Here is a 15,511-nt window from a genome sequence, read left to right on the forward strand (position 1 = left end):
GGTTTGTAGTAATTTGTAATTTCTACTCACCCTGGGTTGATTTATTCACCTGTTTGGTCTGCCATATATGATTATATATTTCCCTGCCTTTTTTTCCCTTCTCCAGTAATCCTGGAACAAGGGCGTTTACTTGTTACCCATTCCCTAAAGACTACGGGCATTTCCCTGCTATGGAACGTTTAAAAATACACATTTTTAAACAGCAATAACCAAGACGATTATTAATGAGACATCTGACAGACCAAGTCATGGATCGGTAGGTCAGGATGATCGTAAACAATCGAATTATAAGATTATCACTCTGCACACAACAACAATATATACTTGAATTGAGAAATTTGAAGTAATCTGTTCCACTTCCTATAAAACAACCTAATAAACCGCTTAAAAAATTAGTAGGTCACATCTCTGACAACACCAACTACATGCTTGACTCATTCTACAGTTCCGATATGCATCATACCGGAGCGAGTTTGCTGCAAGTCTCACAAACTTGTTCTGTATGACCTGCAGTCTGGCGATATTTGTTCTTCTGATACAGAAGCATCGGATGGTCATTATTTAGTATGACAGGCGACAGACCAGACTGATGACACAGCAGAGGGAAAAGTACGTAAATAGCCACTTTGCTAATAATACAATAATTCACTTTATCATTAACATGGGTACTAAAAGTGAGTCTACAAACCAATATCATCCCAAGATATTTGACCGACTCAGACCACAACACATTACACTTTCAATTAGGATCTTTTTACAGGGCAATGGTCTACATTTACTGAAAACTATTGCCTCCATTTTATTATGATTAATTTTAATTTTCCATTTAGAAATTTAATCCATCCTCCAAAGCACCAGCATAAAGAGCAAGCTTTACGTTCTTATGGCGAGGTATTTTGTTGAAATATACAAGGAACAGGATGGGTCCAAGGATAGAGCCTTGAGGAACATCAGAAATAATGTCTCTTGGTTGGAAAGAGATAATCGACAGGAAATTTGGAATGGTGTGGATAATATATAGTAGTGGACTATTTTTATTATGTAGGGAGGGAAGCTATACCGTTATGCCAAACAGTGTCAAAGGTCTTTCGGATATCAAAATCATGCCAGTATGTTTTCTTACATTAATGGCTAGCATTATGTCATCTACTATCCTTAACTTTAGAGGTTTTCCAGTGACTGGGATAGCAACCAAGAATAATTTTTTTAATGATGTTGTTTGTTAGATGGACTATGGCTTTTTGTGAAAGATTTTTGAGGTTGTTATGATTGTTGTCAAGGCCAGGGGATTTATTGTTCTTGCGGGATTTCATAATTGCAACTACAATGTAACATACAAATATTTTCAATAAATAATACACTGTCCTAACACCCAATTAAAACCACAATGAGGAAAAAAGGAATCTTTAACCTAAAAAATAAACACACAGAAAACAAACACTTTGAGTGAGTAGAAATACTTTGTTTGACTATAAAATATATTTTGCATTGTATAAATTCACTTTTCCACATCCTAAATGTATTTGTTAAATGTAAACATTGTTTGTAAATCCCAGGCCCTGAAGATGATCTCAATAAAAGATCGAAACGTTGGCACGATAAAGAAAATGTTTTTCTGAAACCTACATCACACCCGACCGCATCTCACGATATCTGAATAACTAAAAAATAAATTAATATGAAGTTCTCATTAGTCATGGAGATAAAGGCACGATGTAATTCATTCTACCTTAATTTTCTGTATATTTTTAAATATATTATTTATTATAAAATTTGTATCAAAAATTTGTTAATATTTATACTTTTAGGAACATTTCAAATAATATGTAAGCAAATAATAATAAAAATAATAATTTGGTGCATCCCTGCTTGCTCCTTAAAGTAAAGCTTCTACTAAGCAGCAGGAGTTTTAGGAGATCATCAAAGAAATAAACGGAATATATCTTTCAAAAGCATAATGAAAAACAAACAAATAAACAAACATAATCCAGAATAAACGTGTAGCATGAAAAATTAAATATCTTAACAACTTAAAATTTTTAAATTATAATTTTTTTGGCTTCTTTGTAGTTTTTGAAATTTTGAATAATGATCCCTCTCTCTGGATAAAAAAAAATTCTAAATTTATAAAAGAGCTTTCTCACAGTCAAATAAATAATTAACAGTTGAATTAAAATAGAGATCAAAGTCTTGTGTACGGTTATGTCAATTAATTTATCAAATCTCATTTATATTAAAATGCTAATTTAAAAATTTGTTTTATTGCATTATGCAATTTTCTAATTAAAAACCAGGTAATTTATTTACCAATTACTTGGCTGTTATCTATTAAATACAGAAAGATAAAATATAAGGCAAAACCGTGTACCTTCTGGGAGGGGATTTTGAGTATACCAGAAATATCACTAAGTGTACAGTTTGCTTTCTACCAATTTTACATTTTAATTCTAATCAACTTATAGAAAGTCAATTTAATGGTGAACAATATTTAAGTGTTGGTGTGTTCTAAATTCAATTTAATCTAGCAAATTCTTACAAAATTAGAATTTAAAAAAAAATTGTTTGAATAACAAGAATGGTTGAACTAAACAAAATTACTTATTTTGCCATTTTTTCATTATATTTTTTGTCTTCATCTGTGAGTGCATCGTGCATATCTGCAAGTGGTGAGTAAAAATAAATAGTTATTTTTTCTTTAAATTTTTTAATAAATTGTTATCGAATTAGTCAGTGACGAACCCTTTTATGTTGCGAGGAAAATGACATTCCACTTATATACAAGGTGAGTATTTTTCATTTTAATACAATTTAAGTTTATACATCAGGCCCAAAAATTAAAAAGTAGTATTTGTTCGTAGAAACACGCACACTGAGTATACCCTGCATGGGATATCTGGCTTGAAAAAGAAATTCTCCAGTGAAAAGCTTACAAAAATACTCGTCCATGGTTGGCACAATGGACTGAATTCTACTTTTGTTTCAACGCTGCATAATGGTTAGTAAGAAAATTACAAATAAAACAAATTTTACAAAGCAGTATTTAAGACTGCATGTGCCCTTCGTAATAGAAATTGTTGAACATTAAAATTAGGCATACGATTAAAAAATTTGTTTAAAAAACAAAAAACCTTGTTGATATTCTTATCAACTATTCAAATCTTTGACAAGTACATTTTTATCCAAATGGCGAGTACCCAGTCAAAACCAGGGTGTGGAGTGGATTTTCAAGTATAAATGTTCTCTAGTGTAATTTTTACTTTTTAACATATCTTTACTTTTTTATGTAGTTTTATGAAGCCGTTGGAGAGCTTATTGGCTATTCACTGAATCAATTATAGAACCTAATGGATTCATGGTGCCGAAATCATTGCCAAAAAAGAAGAGAAATTTTAAAAAATTCTCATAGAAAGTGTAATAAAAACTTGTAGAAAACTATTAACCAAAAAAAGTTGTAAAATATTCTAGATCAGTACAGTATTCTGGTCAATTAATCAAAATACAAGTCTAATTAGTTTGTATTTAAGGTTAAGGTTTTACGCATGAGATGGTCTCATCGATGATGGTGCTTGGCTCACTAGGCGGGTGGGGGTCTTGGTGGGTTGTGGAGCTCAATGCATTTAAATGTAATATGGCTAGATACCTCAGAATAAGGCCAAACAAATTTATTCCATAAATTAACTGTTAAGTGCAGAATTATCGAAGTTTGGTCAACTCGGGTCATCTCAGCTGTCTAATCTCACTTTGATTTGTTTTTATAAGATGATTCAGTATTTTGATGTATGTATTCAGCAGGTCGTTGATTAGACCAAGTAAAGTCAGATATGATCAAGATACAGGTTTTGTGCTAGGGTGTCTTGGTTGACTTGGTCAGTCACAGTTGTTTGGTTTTGAAGGTTAAAAAAACATTCTTCGAGTTACAAATTCATTTAACAAACAGGTTCTGTTGTCAGAATAAACTTGTTTATCTGTATCATGTCAGGCAAGGAAGTATTCTGAGCCTTCTGTTCACAATATAAAATGATGGTATTCCCATTCAAGATTAGTATACTAGACTCTAGATTACTTTAATATTAATGTCAATATTAAGGTGGGTTTTGTCTAGTGGAAAAGTATCTATCTTCCTGTCTGAAGGAACTCAACAGCTACATCTGATCGGATGTGATCTTGGAATTTTCACAGACAAACTGAACCTCAGTCAAGACTGACAAGGCAAGGAATAAACTCACATTACAAACTAGTAAAAATATAAATTTATATACTTGACTCATGAAACTACTTGAACAAAAAAAATTGATTTGAATTAAAATGATAAGATTCATATAAACTGTGGTAGACTTAACTGAATATTTGACTTTCAAATGCAAACAATTCAATACGCTTGACAAAATCACTGGTGCTTTGTTTTATATGTTCAGACATGCTACATATAGTTTTCACTTCTTGTTTGTCTCTAAACGGAATAATAAAATTCCATTATTCATTTAAATCAACAATTTTCAACATCTTTTCAATTGATTTTTATGCATTATTAATTTTGGAAAAGATTGGATATTTAAAATCAATTTCATCCACAGCTTATCTTGAACGCTACGATGCCAACGTAATAGTAGTCGATTGGTCCAAATATGCCAGTTGCTATAACTATTTAAAATCAAAAGAAAGCATTTCTGCAGTTGGAAAAGCAATTGCTTTTATGATAATGGAGTTAGAGGAGAAAACAGGCCTGAATTTAAACAGAACACACATGATCGGTTTCAGCTTGGGCGCTCATGTTTCTGGAATTGCTGGAATGTTTTTGAAATCTGGGCGCCTGTTCAGGATAACGGGTAAAAGGTTAATATTCGATGAAAAAACAACTACACTGGTAAATCATTATTTCTCCAGGGCTTGACCCAGCAGGACCCTTCTTCTCGATTGAAAACTTATTCATGTTGAACAAAGACTCTGCACAATTTGTGGACGTGATACACACCAGTATGAGAGCTGCAGGGACAAGATATAAACTAGGTCATGTTGATTTTTACCCCAATGGTGGAACTTCCGGTTTCAATGGTAATCATGCGCAAAATTTAAACATTTCCTTTATAATTTGTTAATATTTTCCCAGTTTTAAGAAGCCATCGAGATGCATACGAGTACTTTAGTGAATCCATTGCCAACAAGAGAAAATTTTTGGCCAAACGATGTGAGAGTTGGGCCCATTTTAAAAGCGACAATTGCCCTTACTTCCAATTTACAGACATGGGTGAATATGTTTCAACAGAGTAAGTTTATTTTGTAAGATATACTTTGCTCTGCATGTGTTGAACTTATAATTTGATCTTTACCAATCATTGTCGGCCTTTCCTTGCTGGGTTGATCTAAAGACCAAGGGGATAGGCAGACCAAGAAAAGGATCAAATTACAAATTTATTTTGCTTAGTCATCTGCAGTTAATTCAATTTTTTTTTTTCAGTGTAGAAGGCAGGTTTTTTCTGCAGACAAATTTGTATCCACCATACGCAAGGAATACAGAGTCAGCTTTTTACAGTACAAAAGTAAATATAAAAAGATATTTGGGGATTATCGGTTATTTGTTTGATTACTAATTATATTCAAGTTATATAATGTGAAATTAATTTGATATTCACGCTTGGAACCGATGAAAAAAATTCATGTTTTAACTTTTTACAAACGACGAATTTTAAAATAGATTTAGTAAAACTATTCGCTATTTTCATCTAGTTTTATTTCAATCCTTTCCTACTTATCTTTTTGTACTTTTTTTTTTCTGCTTTACATTCTGTTCAAGCGCCATGCGGAACAGCCAAGTGAACTCTTTAATGTATAGACAAGGTGCATGTGCTTGAAGCGCCATTCAGCACATTAGGGGGTGAAAACCCTTCGGGGTGAAAGTCCAATACAAACAAAATTGCTGACAGATTACCATCTCACTCAATTCCTTACTGGACATGGCACTTGTCGTGCAAATCTGCATCTTAGGTGTTTTGAACTCTCCAGCATGACCATGCGGTTTCCTTTCAATCAAGACCTTTGAGCATATGCATAAGCAGACAGAATGCTTTAAAAGAGAAAAAGAGGATGATGTATGAATACCAATTTGGTAGAAGAGGGACATATTTTGGTTGTTTTTAAACTTTTTGAAAAATTAAACATTAACGAATTTTAACTTTAAGGATTGTGAAATTATACCCTAAATGTAAAACGATTTGTTAGAATAATATTATGAACATCATTTTTTTACTAGTAAGGTTAGTTACATTATTTATTAATAAGATTAGTTGTATAATATATGTAAAAGTTGTGCTGATAGTGAATGTATTTATTACCGTGAATGTGTGGTGTGAAAGGGTCAATGGGGCATATCGAGTACCCCATCGACCCTCAATTAGGTTAGTTGTATAGTAGGTGTAAATGTTGTGTTAAGAGAGAATGTATTTATTAGTCCTTTTTTTACAAAGATAGTTCCTACTCACCGTAAGTTGTTTTGCAACGACCGGATTTCGAGCCCTTTAGTTCATCATCAGGTTGAAGGACTTCTACAACCATTCTCAACATGAATTGCAAATGTGAACCAGCTGATAGCCTGATACCCCAGCCAACGCGACGTTCCAATGAGCAGCTGGCTTTTAATGGCGCTCAATTTGAACGTGCGAAAAGCGGGAATTATAACACAAATAAATGTTATAATAGTAAACACTTAATGTTATTAAATTATTATAAGAATAATAACAATTAAAATAATTAATTTAATTATTTGGACGTTTAATATTATTTATGTTCATATTTAAAATGGGAGGTAGATATTATTAATGCATTTATCACCATGTTCAATTTAACATTTTTTAATTTCAAATTTCTCAAACCAGTTTAGTTCCTTCTCTTTGTTGAAACTATGTCACACTTTTGTATTTAAATTTGAATTGAAATTGTTTTGTTTCTATTAGATGGTCCTTAAATTCCGAAAATTTGCTCAATTTAGGCAAGTGTTCTTTTACTCTCGTTTTTATTTCTCTACCGCTTTGTCCTATATATTTAATATCACAATCATTACAATTGAGTTGGTAAACCCCGGTTTTTGCCAGGTTGTCTACTTTGTCTTTAGGTTTTGAGAGGATGTTTTTAAGTAAAAGCTATTCTAAAACCTTCTCGTTTAAAAAGTTACTAACTTTTTCTGATTCATCAATGTATGGCAAACAACGGAAACTTAATGATTCATTTATGGTTGGGTGGCTGAGTCCTACTGTTGATTAGTTTAAAGTTAATATTTTTTATTCTTTTACCTAGCAACTTATCAATAAATATTTCTAGATACCCGTTGTTTTTTTGCTAAGGTTTTAATTCTTTTTTATAGTTAGCAGGTTTAATGGAAGTTTCATACCGTCTATGAACCAAATGAAATCAGGAGCCTTTTGGGACCATGGGTGGGAAGAATCCGCTGGTATCGTAGTTGTGGGTTTTCTATATTCGTCTATTTCTATTAGGCTGTTTATTATGGACAGTTTTAGGTCTAAAAAGTTCAAACAACCATATTTGCCAATTTCCAATGTAAAATTTATATTACGGTGTAGAGAATTAATTAGTTGGAGGAACTCTTTGAGAGCCTCTAATGTTCCCGACCATATACATAAAATATCGTCTACATGGCGTCTCCAAAAATGAACACATTTAATTAATTTGTTCTTTGGTTTGAAAAGATTTTTTTTGAAATCCATGAATATTTCGGCCCAAAGAGGGGATAATGATAATTGATCTACTCCCATTTTAAACATGTACATAAACAATATTAAACGACCAAATAATTAAATTAATTATTTTAATTGTTATTATTTTTATAATAATTTAATAATATTAATTGTTTACTATTATAATATTTATTTGTGTTATAATTCCCGCTTTTCGCACGTTCAAATTTAGCGCCATTAAAAAACCAGCTGCTCATTGGAACGTCGCGTTCGCTTTTGCAATTCATGTCGAGAGACGTGGTTGTAGAAATCCTTCAACCTGATGATGAGCTAAAAACTCGAAATCCGGATCGCTGGAAAACAACTTACTGCGAGTAGGAACTATCTTTTTAAAAAGGATTGAACACCACACTCACTCTATCATTCATCATTTCTATGCATTAATTAGTGTGAATGTGTGATGTGAGAGGATGGTGGAGGAATGTATGAGGAAAGGAGGAGAGTACTCCATCACCCTAATTGAATGAATGGTATGTAAATAAGAGTGAATGCATTTAGGAATGAACGCGAGTACGAATGGGTTTGGAAATGCATGCTTTGCGTGCTGAATTGACCTTGCTTTAGAATGAACACTGAATGAATAATATAAGGAAAAATATTTATAACTGGCATTAACTCTTTTGTTTTTTTATTACACGGGCTACTTATTTTTAAACAAATATCACAAAAAAATTGAATTGATAACAGAACTGTAAGAAAATTTTATTCCGCAGATTTTAACGAATTATTTAGTATTACAAATTGCCTGTTTTCACAATGGCACCCACTTACTAATATCCTTCCATATTTGCTTACTTGGAATATAACTAACTATTTACACTAAGTTATATATAAAAATTTTTATTTGACTTTGGCAAATTTACATTTAAATAACTAATTTAATAATCTACAAACAAATAGAAACATTTATATATTGAGTAACTATAATTTTTCACATATTACGCACATTCATTATCCTTAATTATATAAAATAATTAACAAGTTTTTCTATCACTGATGACAAAGATTACTTATTTAATAAGGTATTTTATGCTTATTGACATATATAAAATATTTAATGTTGAGGTAATTATTTTTTATTTTGATCTTGCAAATTGGCCGGATTAAGTTCTAAATTTTGAGAAATATCCGTATCACTCAATCATTACCACATCTAGGCACCATTTTTTAACATTTTTTCTTATCACTAGAGCCAAGATTTGTATATAATTGTATTTTTTCGCTAACGTTTACGATCTTGGAGATCAGACCTGGATCATCTGTGGTACGGTGGCTCAAATATTATTCTGCATATGTTTGCATATTTGAAGAATATTGCAAATTTAAAATATTTTTGATTATCTAACAGAAACAAATATAAACTAGGCAACTATGAATACGAAAGGAAAAAGACAGAGCTTAAAACTTGATTTGGATATCAATAAAATTTCCCGAGACAGGAGTCTCCTATTTCCAAAATTTTTGGAATAGTTGGGCTGTAGAAACAGGGTCCATTTGAAACATAAAAAACCTAGTAAACCTAAGAAAAATGCTGAAAGTATTCAGGACTTTTTCTTCAGTTTCAGACATCAACTTCTAAAATAACAGGCTGGATTTTTTTCATTCAACATAAAACATATATTTGTCAAATCCTCAGCGATGCACGAAATACATATGAAATTTAAAAAAAACATCCTCGGTAAAAATACGGGATTGGATGAAATAGGTAAAATTGATGAAATATTAAAATGAAACAATTAAGTCGTTATACAGGAAATCGGGAATCCAGTTATTTTAAATTTTTACAAATATTCTTGCATCACGTTTGTTAATGTTGAAAAGTCTTTTTTGAACGATAAATGCCGAAGTTTTATAGGCACTCATTATATTGTCAATTTTAATTCAGATCATGAACTTAATTAAGCTTAATTATTTTGTATATTTTAAATTATTTGATTTTTTCTGTGTTTGATATTTTTCTTTTCAAAATGAACAAAAATAAAAAAAGTATATGTTAAAAATAATTACTTAAATCATTGTTGGGTGATGACTCCTTCATACGTATTTTAGTATTATTAGTTTAAATTATACGACATATTTGAAGTTTTTTTTATTATTGAATATAAATTCGGGCTCTACTTATCACATAAAACTAAAAAANATATATATATAGGGTAAATATGTACTTTGGCTAATTTCCTTAATACTTACACGAGAATTGATGCCCTGTAAAACACGGGGAACTTTGATCAATAGGTCATTTTTTGGTTAAACAATGATACTGCTTTATGCTAAAAAATAATTAATGTCTAAAATTTTTGGCATTGGTCAAACATGACGCAAAAAATAAACATACTATTATACTGAATAAATTACTTTTTCACATATTTTAAAAATAAAATATTATGTTATATCGTTCCTTGTAATTATTCTTAGAATAAAGTTTGTTGAATTGAAGTCCAACTCCAATTATAACATTTAAAAATTATCCTCGTTTGATTATATAATCACTTTTTTTAAAAATATTTTTCCATACATATATAATATGTATGCACTGGATCATTTGGTCTAGGTGATTTTTCTAAGTAGCCTGTTTGTTTTTAATCGAATGGGCAGGACTTGATGTGGGACACCGACAGGCAGTAAGTTCCCCTGGCCCTGGAATAATATAGCTTTTAAAAACAACATTTCATGGATTATAGAAAAAATGGCTGGATGGATTACGTTTCTGGAGTGTGCTCCCCCATCGAAACGGCAAACTCTTCCAGTCCTTTGATCCTTTTGCAGGAAGCTGTGCACGGGACGCCTTTGAACCGAACTCCCTCGTCGGCAATAGTCGCTGAGAAATAGCACGCGCTCATGAAATGGCTGCAACGTGCTTGGCCTGGAAAAAATATAAATAAATAAAAGCATGAACCCAACTTTGAAAAAATCTTGCTCTTACGGATTCTCGTCCTTTGGTTTTTGCATGCTGGCTGCGATCTGCCTCCGTTGACGCAGAAGTCGACGTGCCCGATTTGAGGATGTTCGCCCAGAAGTCCTGCGTTCGTGTGGATGACTTGTACGACGTGCGCGTCGTCCTTCGTCAACTTGAAGGACTTCCCACCAAACCTGTCGACGAGGGGTCTCGCAGGATCTAGACCTAGAAGAGATTTATTTCGTACTACTGTTCGGAATCGGATTGTATTATAATTAGGCACAACTCCCAGACCTTTTCCCAACACGACGGTGACTCACAATCCATATGGAAATTCTCATTCTGTGTGTTTCCTTAATTAATTATAATTCCGGATAGCACACTGACTCGGTAGCATACTTAAAAGAAATTAATGGGTTCATTGGTTTTCCCTTCGACAACAGACGTATTTTTATAAGTTTCTATTTCTAAAGCAGTCCTATTGAGAAAAAAAGAATTTTCTCAAAAATTGCAAACAATTACTAAATTTTATGAATTACCATTTTTTACAGACTTGAGTATAATGCAATCACTGATAAACCGACAATAAGACCATTTTTTATTACCAACTTTTTTTTATACATTGTAAGATTTGTAGACATCAATTCAATGAGTTTGTAAACATTTATTTTTCATATTGAATTTTCACGACTTCGAATTATAAAAACGAAAAATGAGATCGATCTAACAGAGCGTGAGGATTGGCCACATCAGAATCAACTTGGGATTGGAACATACTTCCATTCTACGATTTTTATGTGTTATGAGAACGCCTTTTACTGACAGATACATTTGATAAGACAAAATCCATATCCTTCCAGCATTACTGGCCACGATATTTATTCTGAGATACAATGTTGATTTCAACGATAGATGAAAAACGCGTTTGTTCGATCATCTTGGCTTTCCTACTCTCATTTGTTTTTTTTTTGTGACTGGGAATTTTGCTTCGTGGGGTTGAGACGATGACCGCGTGTGTGTGTCATTGGTAGTGGTCCGTGTCCAAGAGAACCGTTGGCTGAGATCTGGGGCCGTGAGTCGGTTGACTCTGCAGCGGTTAAAGTGAGTCTGGTGCAAGTTGGCTAGTAGCCAAGTCGGCTGTGTTGAGAAGGCGAGTTCGAGGTTAATGCTGCGAGTATCCTTTCTGTGTTCATTAGTGATAGGCGAGAGCTCATCAAATAGACGAGCCTCAAGACTCAAGATGTGCAGTAAATCTGAAGTCTGAGTATGACTATGAAGTCAGTGGAACAGTGCCCTGCTTATATACGAAATGGCTCTACTCCGATAGACTGCAGAGTGGAGGGCGAGACCATTCCATAACCGATGGTGACATCTAGTGGCACCGTTTAACTGTAGAAGGCCACCACAGTTTGTCAGTTGGTAGTACCAGAGAAACGATTTAGGTTTAATGAGGTTCATCTTCTTCATAAGTTAATTACTGTGAAATATTATAGAGAAGACTACGAGGAAATTAACTTCAATCGTTTACCTTATCATTTAACATCTTCAACCAAAACCAGTCAGAATGAACAGACAAGGAGACAAGCATATTACAAAAGTATGGTCGAACTGGCCCTGTGCCCTTCTACAATAGCAGGTTTTTAGTGCTAAACAATTCCTCACTGAAGATGACGCAAAACCGAAACGCGCATAGTCGGACCCAGTAACGGTTCAACATGTGTTCACCGACTCGCAGACCAACACCTTCCATCATGCATTGATATTTAACATTAAAACTTTACAAAAAACCAAATCTAATTGCGACAATTTTAGTTGTATTTTGTAGAAATATTATGATTTTTTTTAAAAAGCGATTGACTATCATTGGGTTTAACGTCAAATTTTCTAACTTTTTAAGTAAATAGTTTGTATAGTCGTGATTTTTTCAGTTTTGTCAGTCAGTTAAGCCGTTTTTAGCTCCGAAAGCTGTGCTCTTGCTCCTTCGTATGCTGGACAACTCATCATAACACTTTATTATGATCACCATTCTGCAGTGTCCGGAGTTCTCCACCCATGAAGTACTGGTGGGCCTAATGTGGCCAATTCTCAGTCCCTTGAGAATAATTTCTTCTTGTCTACACCTTCTTGTTTTATCTCTCGGGGTTTGTGTGCTTTGACGTCTTCCCATTCTCCTGCAACTTCTGACAGGTCCTCTCTCTCTCTCTCTCTCTCTCTCTCTCTCTCTCTCTCTCTCTCTCTCTCTGTGGTGTGACAGACCATTTATTTATACCATCTTCAGTGGTTTATCTGTGAGATATCTATTAAAACATTACACGTTCGTGAAAAGTGGAGCCTTAAATTAATATGGCGAGAAGGCGAAACGTGTCTGACAGGCCAAAATAATCGGGACACGTCCAAACTACAGGTTCAACACCCCGAAGATTTCAAAAGGAAATCTCTCAACTTTTGTTATACCTTAAGCTGTGTAACACAACGTGTCTGCACAGAACTGATACTTAATTTATTACACTGTAATTTCCTGTGCCGTGATTATTGATGACCATTGCATATTTAGAAAATACGCTGCATGTTTTTAACCACTGTTAAAATCTGGTGGCTAAAAAGTAACGATTCCCAGAGGAAGGAAAATTAATTAAACCCCTTCCCGGTAAAAAAAATTGATTTAAACCATGGAAGATAATGATATCACCATGACAGTCTGTATTTAACGGATCCTTCACCTTGAACTTCACGAAAAAGTAGACCTTTTACTTTCACTGCCAACAAGCCTCCCCATTGAACGCGGCCTCTCCGTTTGACTTCTTTATGCAACTTGACATCTTTTTTACGCCTTGTTACGTTACGCTGTAATGCCTTGTAATAAAGACAACAATCATTTTCCCAAAAGCATTTCCTTATAAATAATCTGTAATTGACAAGTACATTATTCATTATATACCCTGGGTCGATGGTGGTGATTTATTCCAATATATAAGCAGGAATTCATATGCTCAATAGTAAATTAAAGCTTTAAATGCGGAAAAATAATATCATCCGGGCTGGTGTCCTTTAAAACGATTGATTAGAAAGTAAAACAGCATTTGTTGCAAATAATGGTAAATTTTCTGGCAGAATCTAGAGTTGCTGAAATTAGGATATTCGCGACGATTCTAATCAAATGTAAGCAGTAGGTACGCAAGATACAGTGGCCGGACCAGACCTTTGCCAACATTGATTCCAGACATCGCTCATGCTTTTAATTGGGGTTGACGTTTTGCACTTAGATACATATTACGTTGAATTTATAATTTATAAGAAAAAACTTCGTTTCGACCAATGGGACAATTTAACAAGTCTTTATTCTGCTGTTGATCCTGGCGATAAATAAATCATTATGATTATAAATTAAGTATTTGTATATAGTATTCATTAGTATCTTTCGCCGACCTGTTTATATCCTTGATATCGCACTGTTTGAAAGATAAATACAGAGATAAATAGATATATAAATATAGATAGATAGAGAGTGAGATAGAGAAAGATAGATAGACAGACAGACAGATAGATAGATAGATAGAGATAGATAGATAGATAGATAGATAGATAGATAGATAGAGAGGGAGAGAGAGAGAGAGAGAGAGAGAGAGAGANGTGTGTGTGTGTGTGTGTGTGTGTGTGTGTGTGTGTGTGTGTGTGTGTGTGTGTGTGTGTGTGTGTGCGCGCGAGCGTGTGTGCGAGGGAGAGAAGAGAGGAGAGAGAGAGAGAGAGAGAGAGATAAGGAACTTTCGTCCAAGCATGTTATAAATATAAATAAACATAAAAGTACAAAATTACGATTTTTTTATGCACCACTTAGTTATTTTTACTTACCAATTTATCTACTGACTCAGAAGTCATTTTGTTTACAACCTTTCTAGAAGAATGTTCCATTCATACTCTAGTATTTTCTTGTAAATATTGCCATCCCTTCTGGTCTGATTCCTTAACAAATTCTTCCATAGAATTGTGGCACTCAAACCCCTGGCAAAAAATTGTTGTAGCTTTCATATTAGTTGTGCATTCCAGGCGAGATGTTCTAGCAGCACGAGTCTGCTTTCTACCAGGTTAAGGTTTGAATTTGACACGAATAACTTCAAACCGCAGTATTCGGTTTTGACCTTTCCAGGCAATTTTGAATCAATTCGGGAACGATTTTCATCCATTTTTTTAATAACGGGAGGTAGAAAGCAGTCTCTGCCATTTGGAAGAAGAAAAAATCCTAGTAGGAACTGGTCTGGAAAGCAAATTGGGAAGTCATACGAACGAAAGTGAACTTGGAAAGCGATTCGGTCTTCTCGGGAATAATTGCACCTGTGCGACGAAGCGAACAGTTCAAATGAGCAGGTACAAACCGCCAATTGGCTTAAGTAGTGATGGTTAACCTGACGCCATCAAAGAAAATTGTTAAATATTTTTAAAATTATCTAATTAATGGTCCAGAAATTTCTTTCTTTGTGTAATGTGGGAAAAAATAAACCTATGCTATATGACAAATATGAATGAAGAAACACAAATAAATAATTTTATCTGTAGTTATACTATATTGCATTTTAAACAATTATTAATAAAAATTGGTCTTCCGACTTTCTATTCGGACTTTCGTTCAACAGCGTTTTGCCGTTAATCAAAAGTTGAGAAAAATTGCGGATTTTAGAGATCCACGTTTTTTATATGATAACGTTGATACCTTACTTATGATTAATTTTACTTATTTTTTAATACCGCCTAATCTTTTGCTCTTCCAGGTTGTTCTGGAACAGGTCGGTAATTTGGCATTCAAGAAATCTTTATACCAAGACTGACCTTCTTCTTCACCCGCCATCTCCTCCTCGAAAGTGGGCGAACAACAAAG

General features: G+C 33.5%; 2 protein-coding genes across 11 annotated transcripts in view; one reads left to right on the top strand and one right to left on the bottom strand.

Moving 5' to 3' along the window:
• Positions 1-2,336: 2,336 nt before the first annotated feature.
• LOC106665532 (lipase member I-like) lies at positions 2,337-5,715 on the top strand. Of its 3 annotated transcripts, none has more exons than XM_014392007.2 (7): positions 2,337-2,666; positions 2,728-2,782; positions 2,859-2,995; positions 4,575-4,826; positions 4,885-5,052; positions 5,108-5,264; positions 5,461-5,715. In XM_014392007.2, the coding sequence occupies exons 1-7, from the start codon at positions 2,576-2,578 to the stop codon at positions 5,579-5,581; spliced, it is 981 nt and encodes a 326-aa protein (XP_014247493.1). In that variant the 5' UTR covers positions 2,337-2,575; the 3' UTR covers positions 5,582-5,715. The 3 variants fall into 3 exon arrangements, with proteins under 3 accessions (XP_014247493.1, XP_014247494.1, XP_014247491.1); XM_014392005.2 differs by having other exon boundaries at positions 2,344-2,666; positions 5,456-5,715; XM_014392008.2 differs by lacking the exon at positions 4,575-4,826 and having other exon boundaries at positions 2,341-2,666; positions 5,456-5,715.
• Positions 5,716-9,903: 4,188 nt separating this feature from the next.
• LOC106665439 (lipase member H) overlaps positions 9,904-15,511 on the bottom strand; it is a 64,666-nt gene continuing 59,058 nt past the window's right edge. For 6 of the 8 annotated variants that reach the window (XM_024225672.1, XM_024225668.1, XM_024225670.1 and 3 more), the window contains 2 exons: positions 10,449-10,866; positions 9,904-10,382 (listed from right to left, as the gene is read on the bottom strand). In XM_024225672.1, coding sequence (XP_024081440.1) covers positions 10,325-10,382; positions 10,449-10,866 — 476 coding nt within the window. In that variant the 3' untranslated portion in view covers positions 9,904-10,324. The remainder of the gene's footprint in view (positions 10,383-10,448; positions 10,867-15,511) is intronic. The other 2 variants (XM_024225674.1, XM_024225673.1) reach the window with 1 other exon arrangement.

Source organism: Cimex lectularius, unplaced genomic scaffold, assembly GCF_000648675.2.
Source record: "Cimex lectularius strain Harlan isolate CLEC.00 unplaced genomic scaffold, Clec_2.1 scaffold37, whole genome shotgun sequence".
Lineage (NCBI taxonomy): Eukaryota > Metazoa > Arthropoda > Insecta > Hemiptera > Cimicidae > Cimex > Cimex lectularius.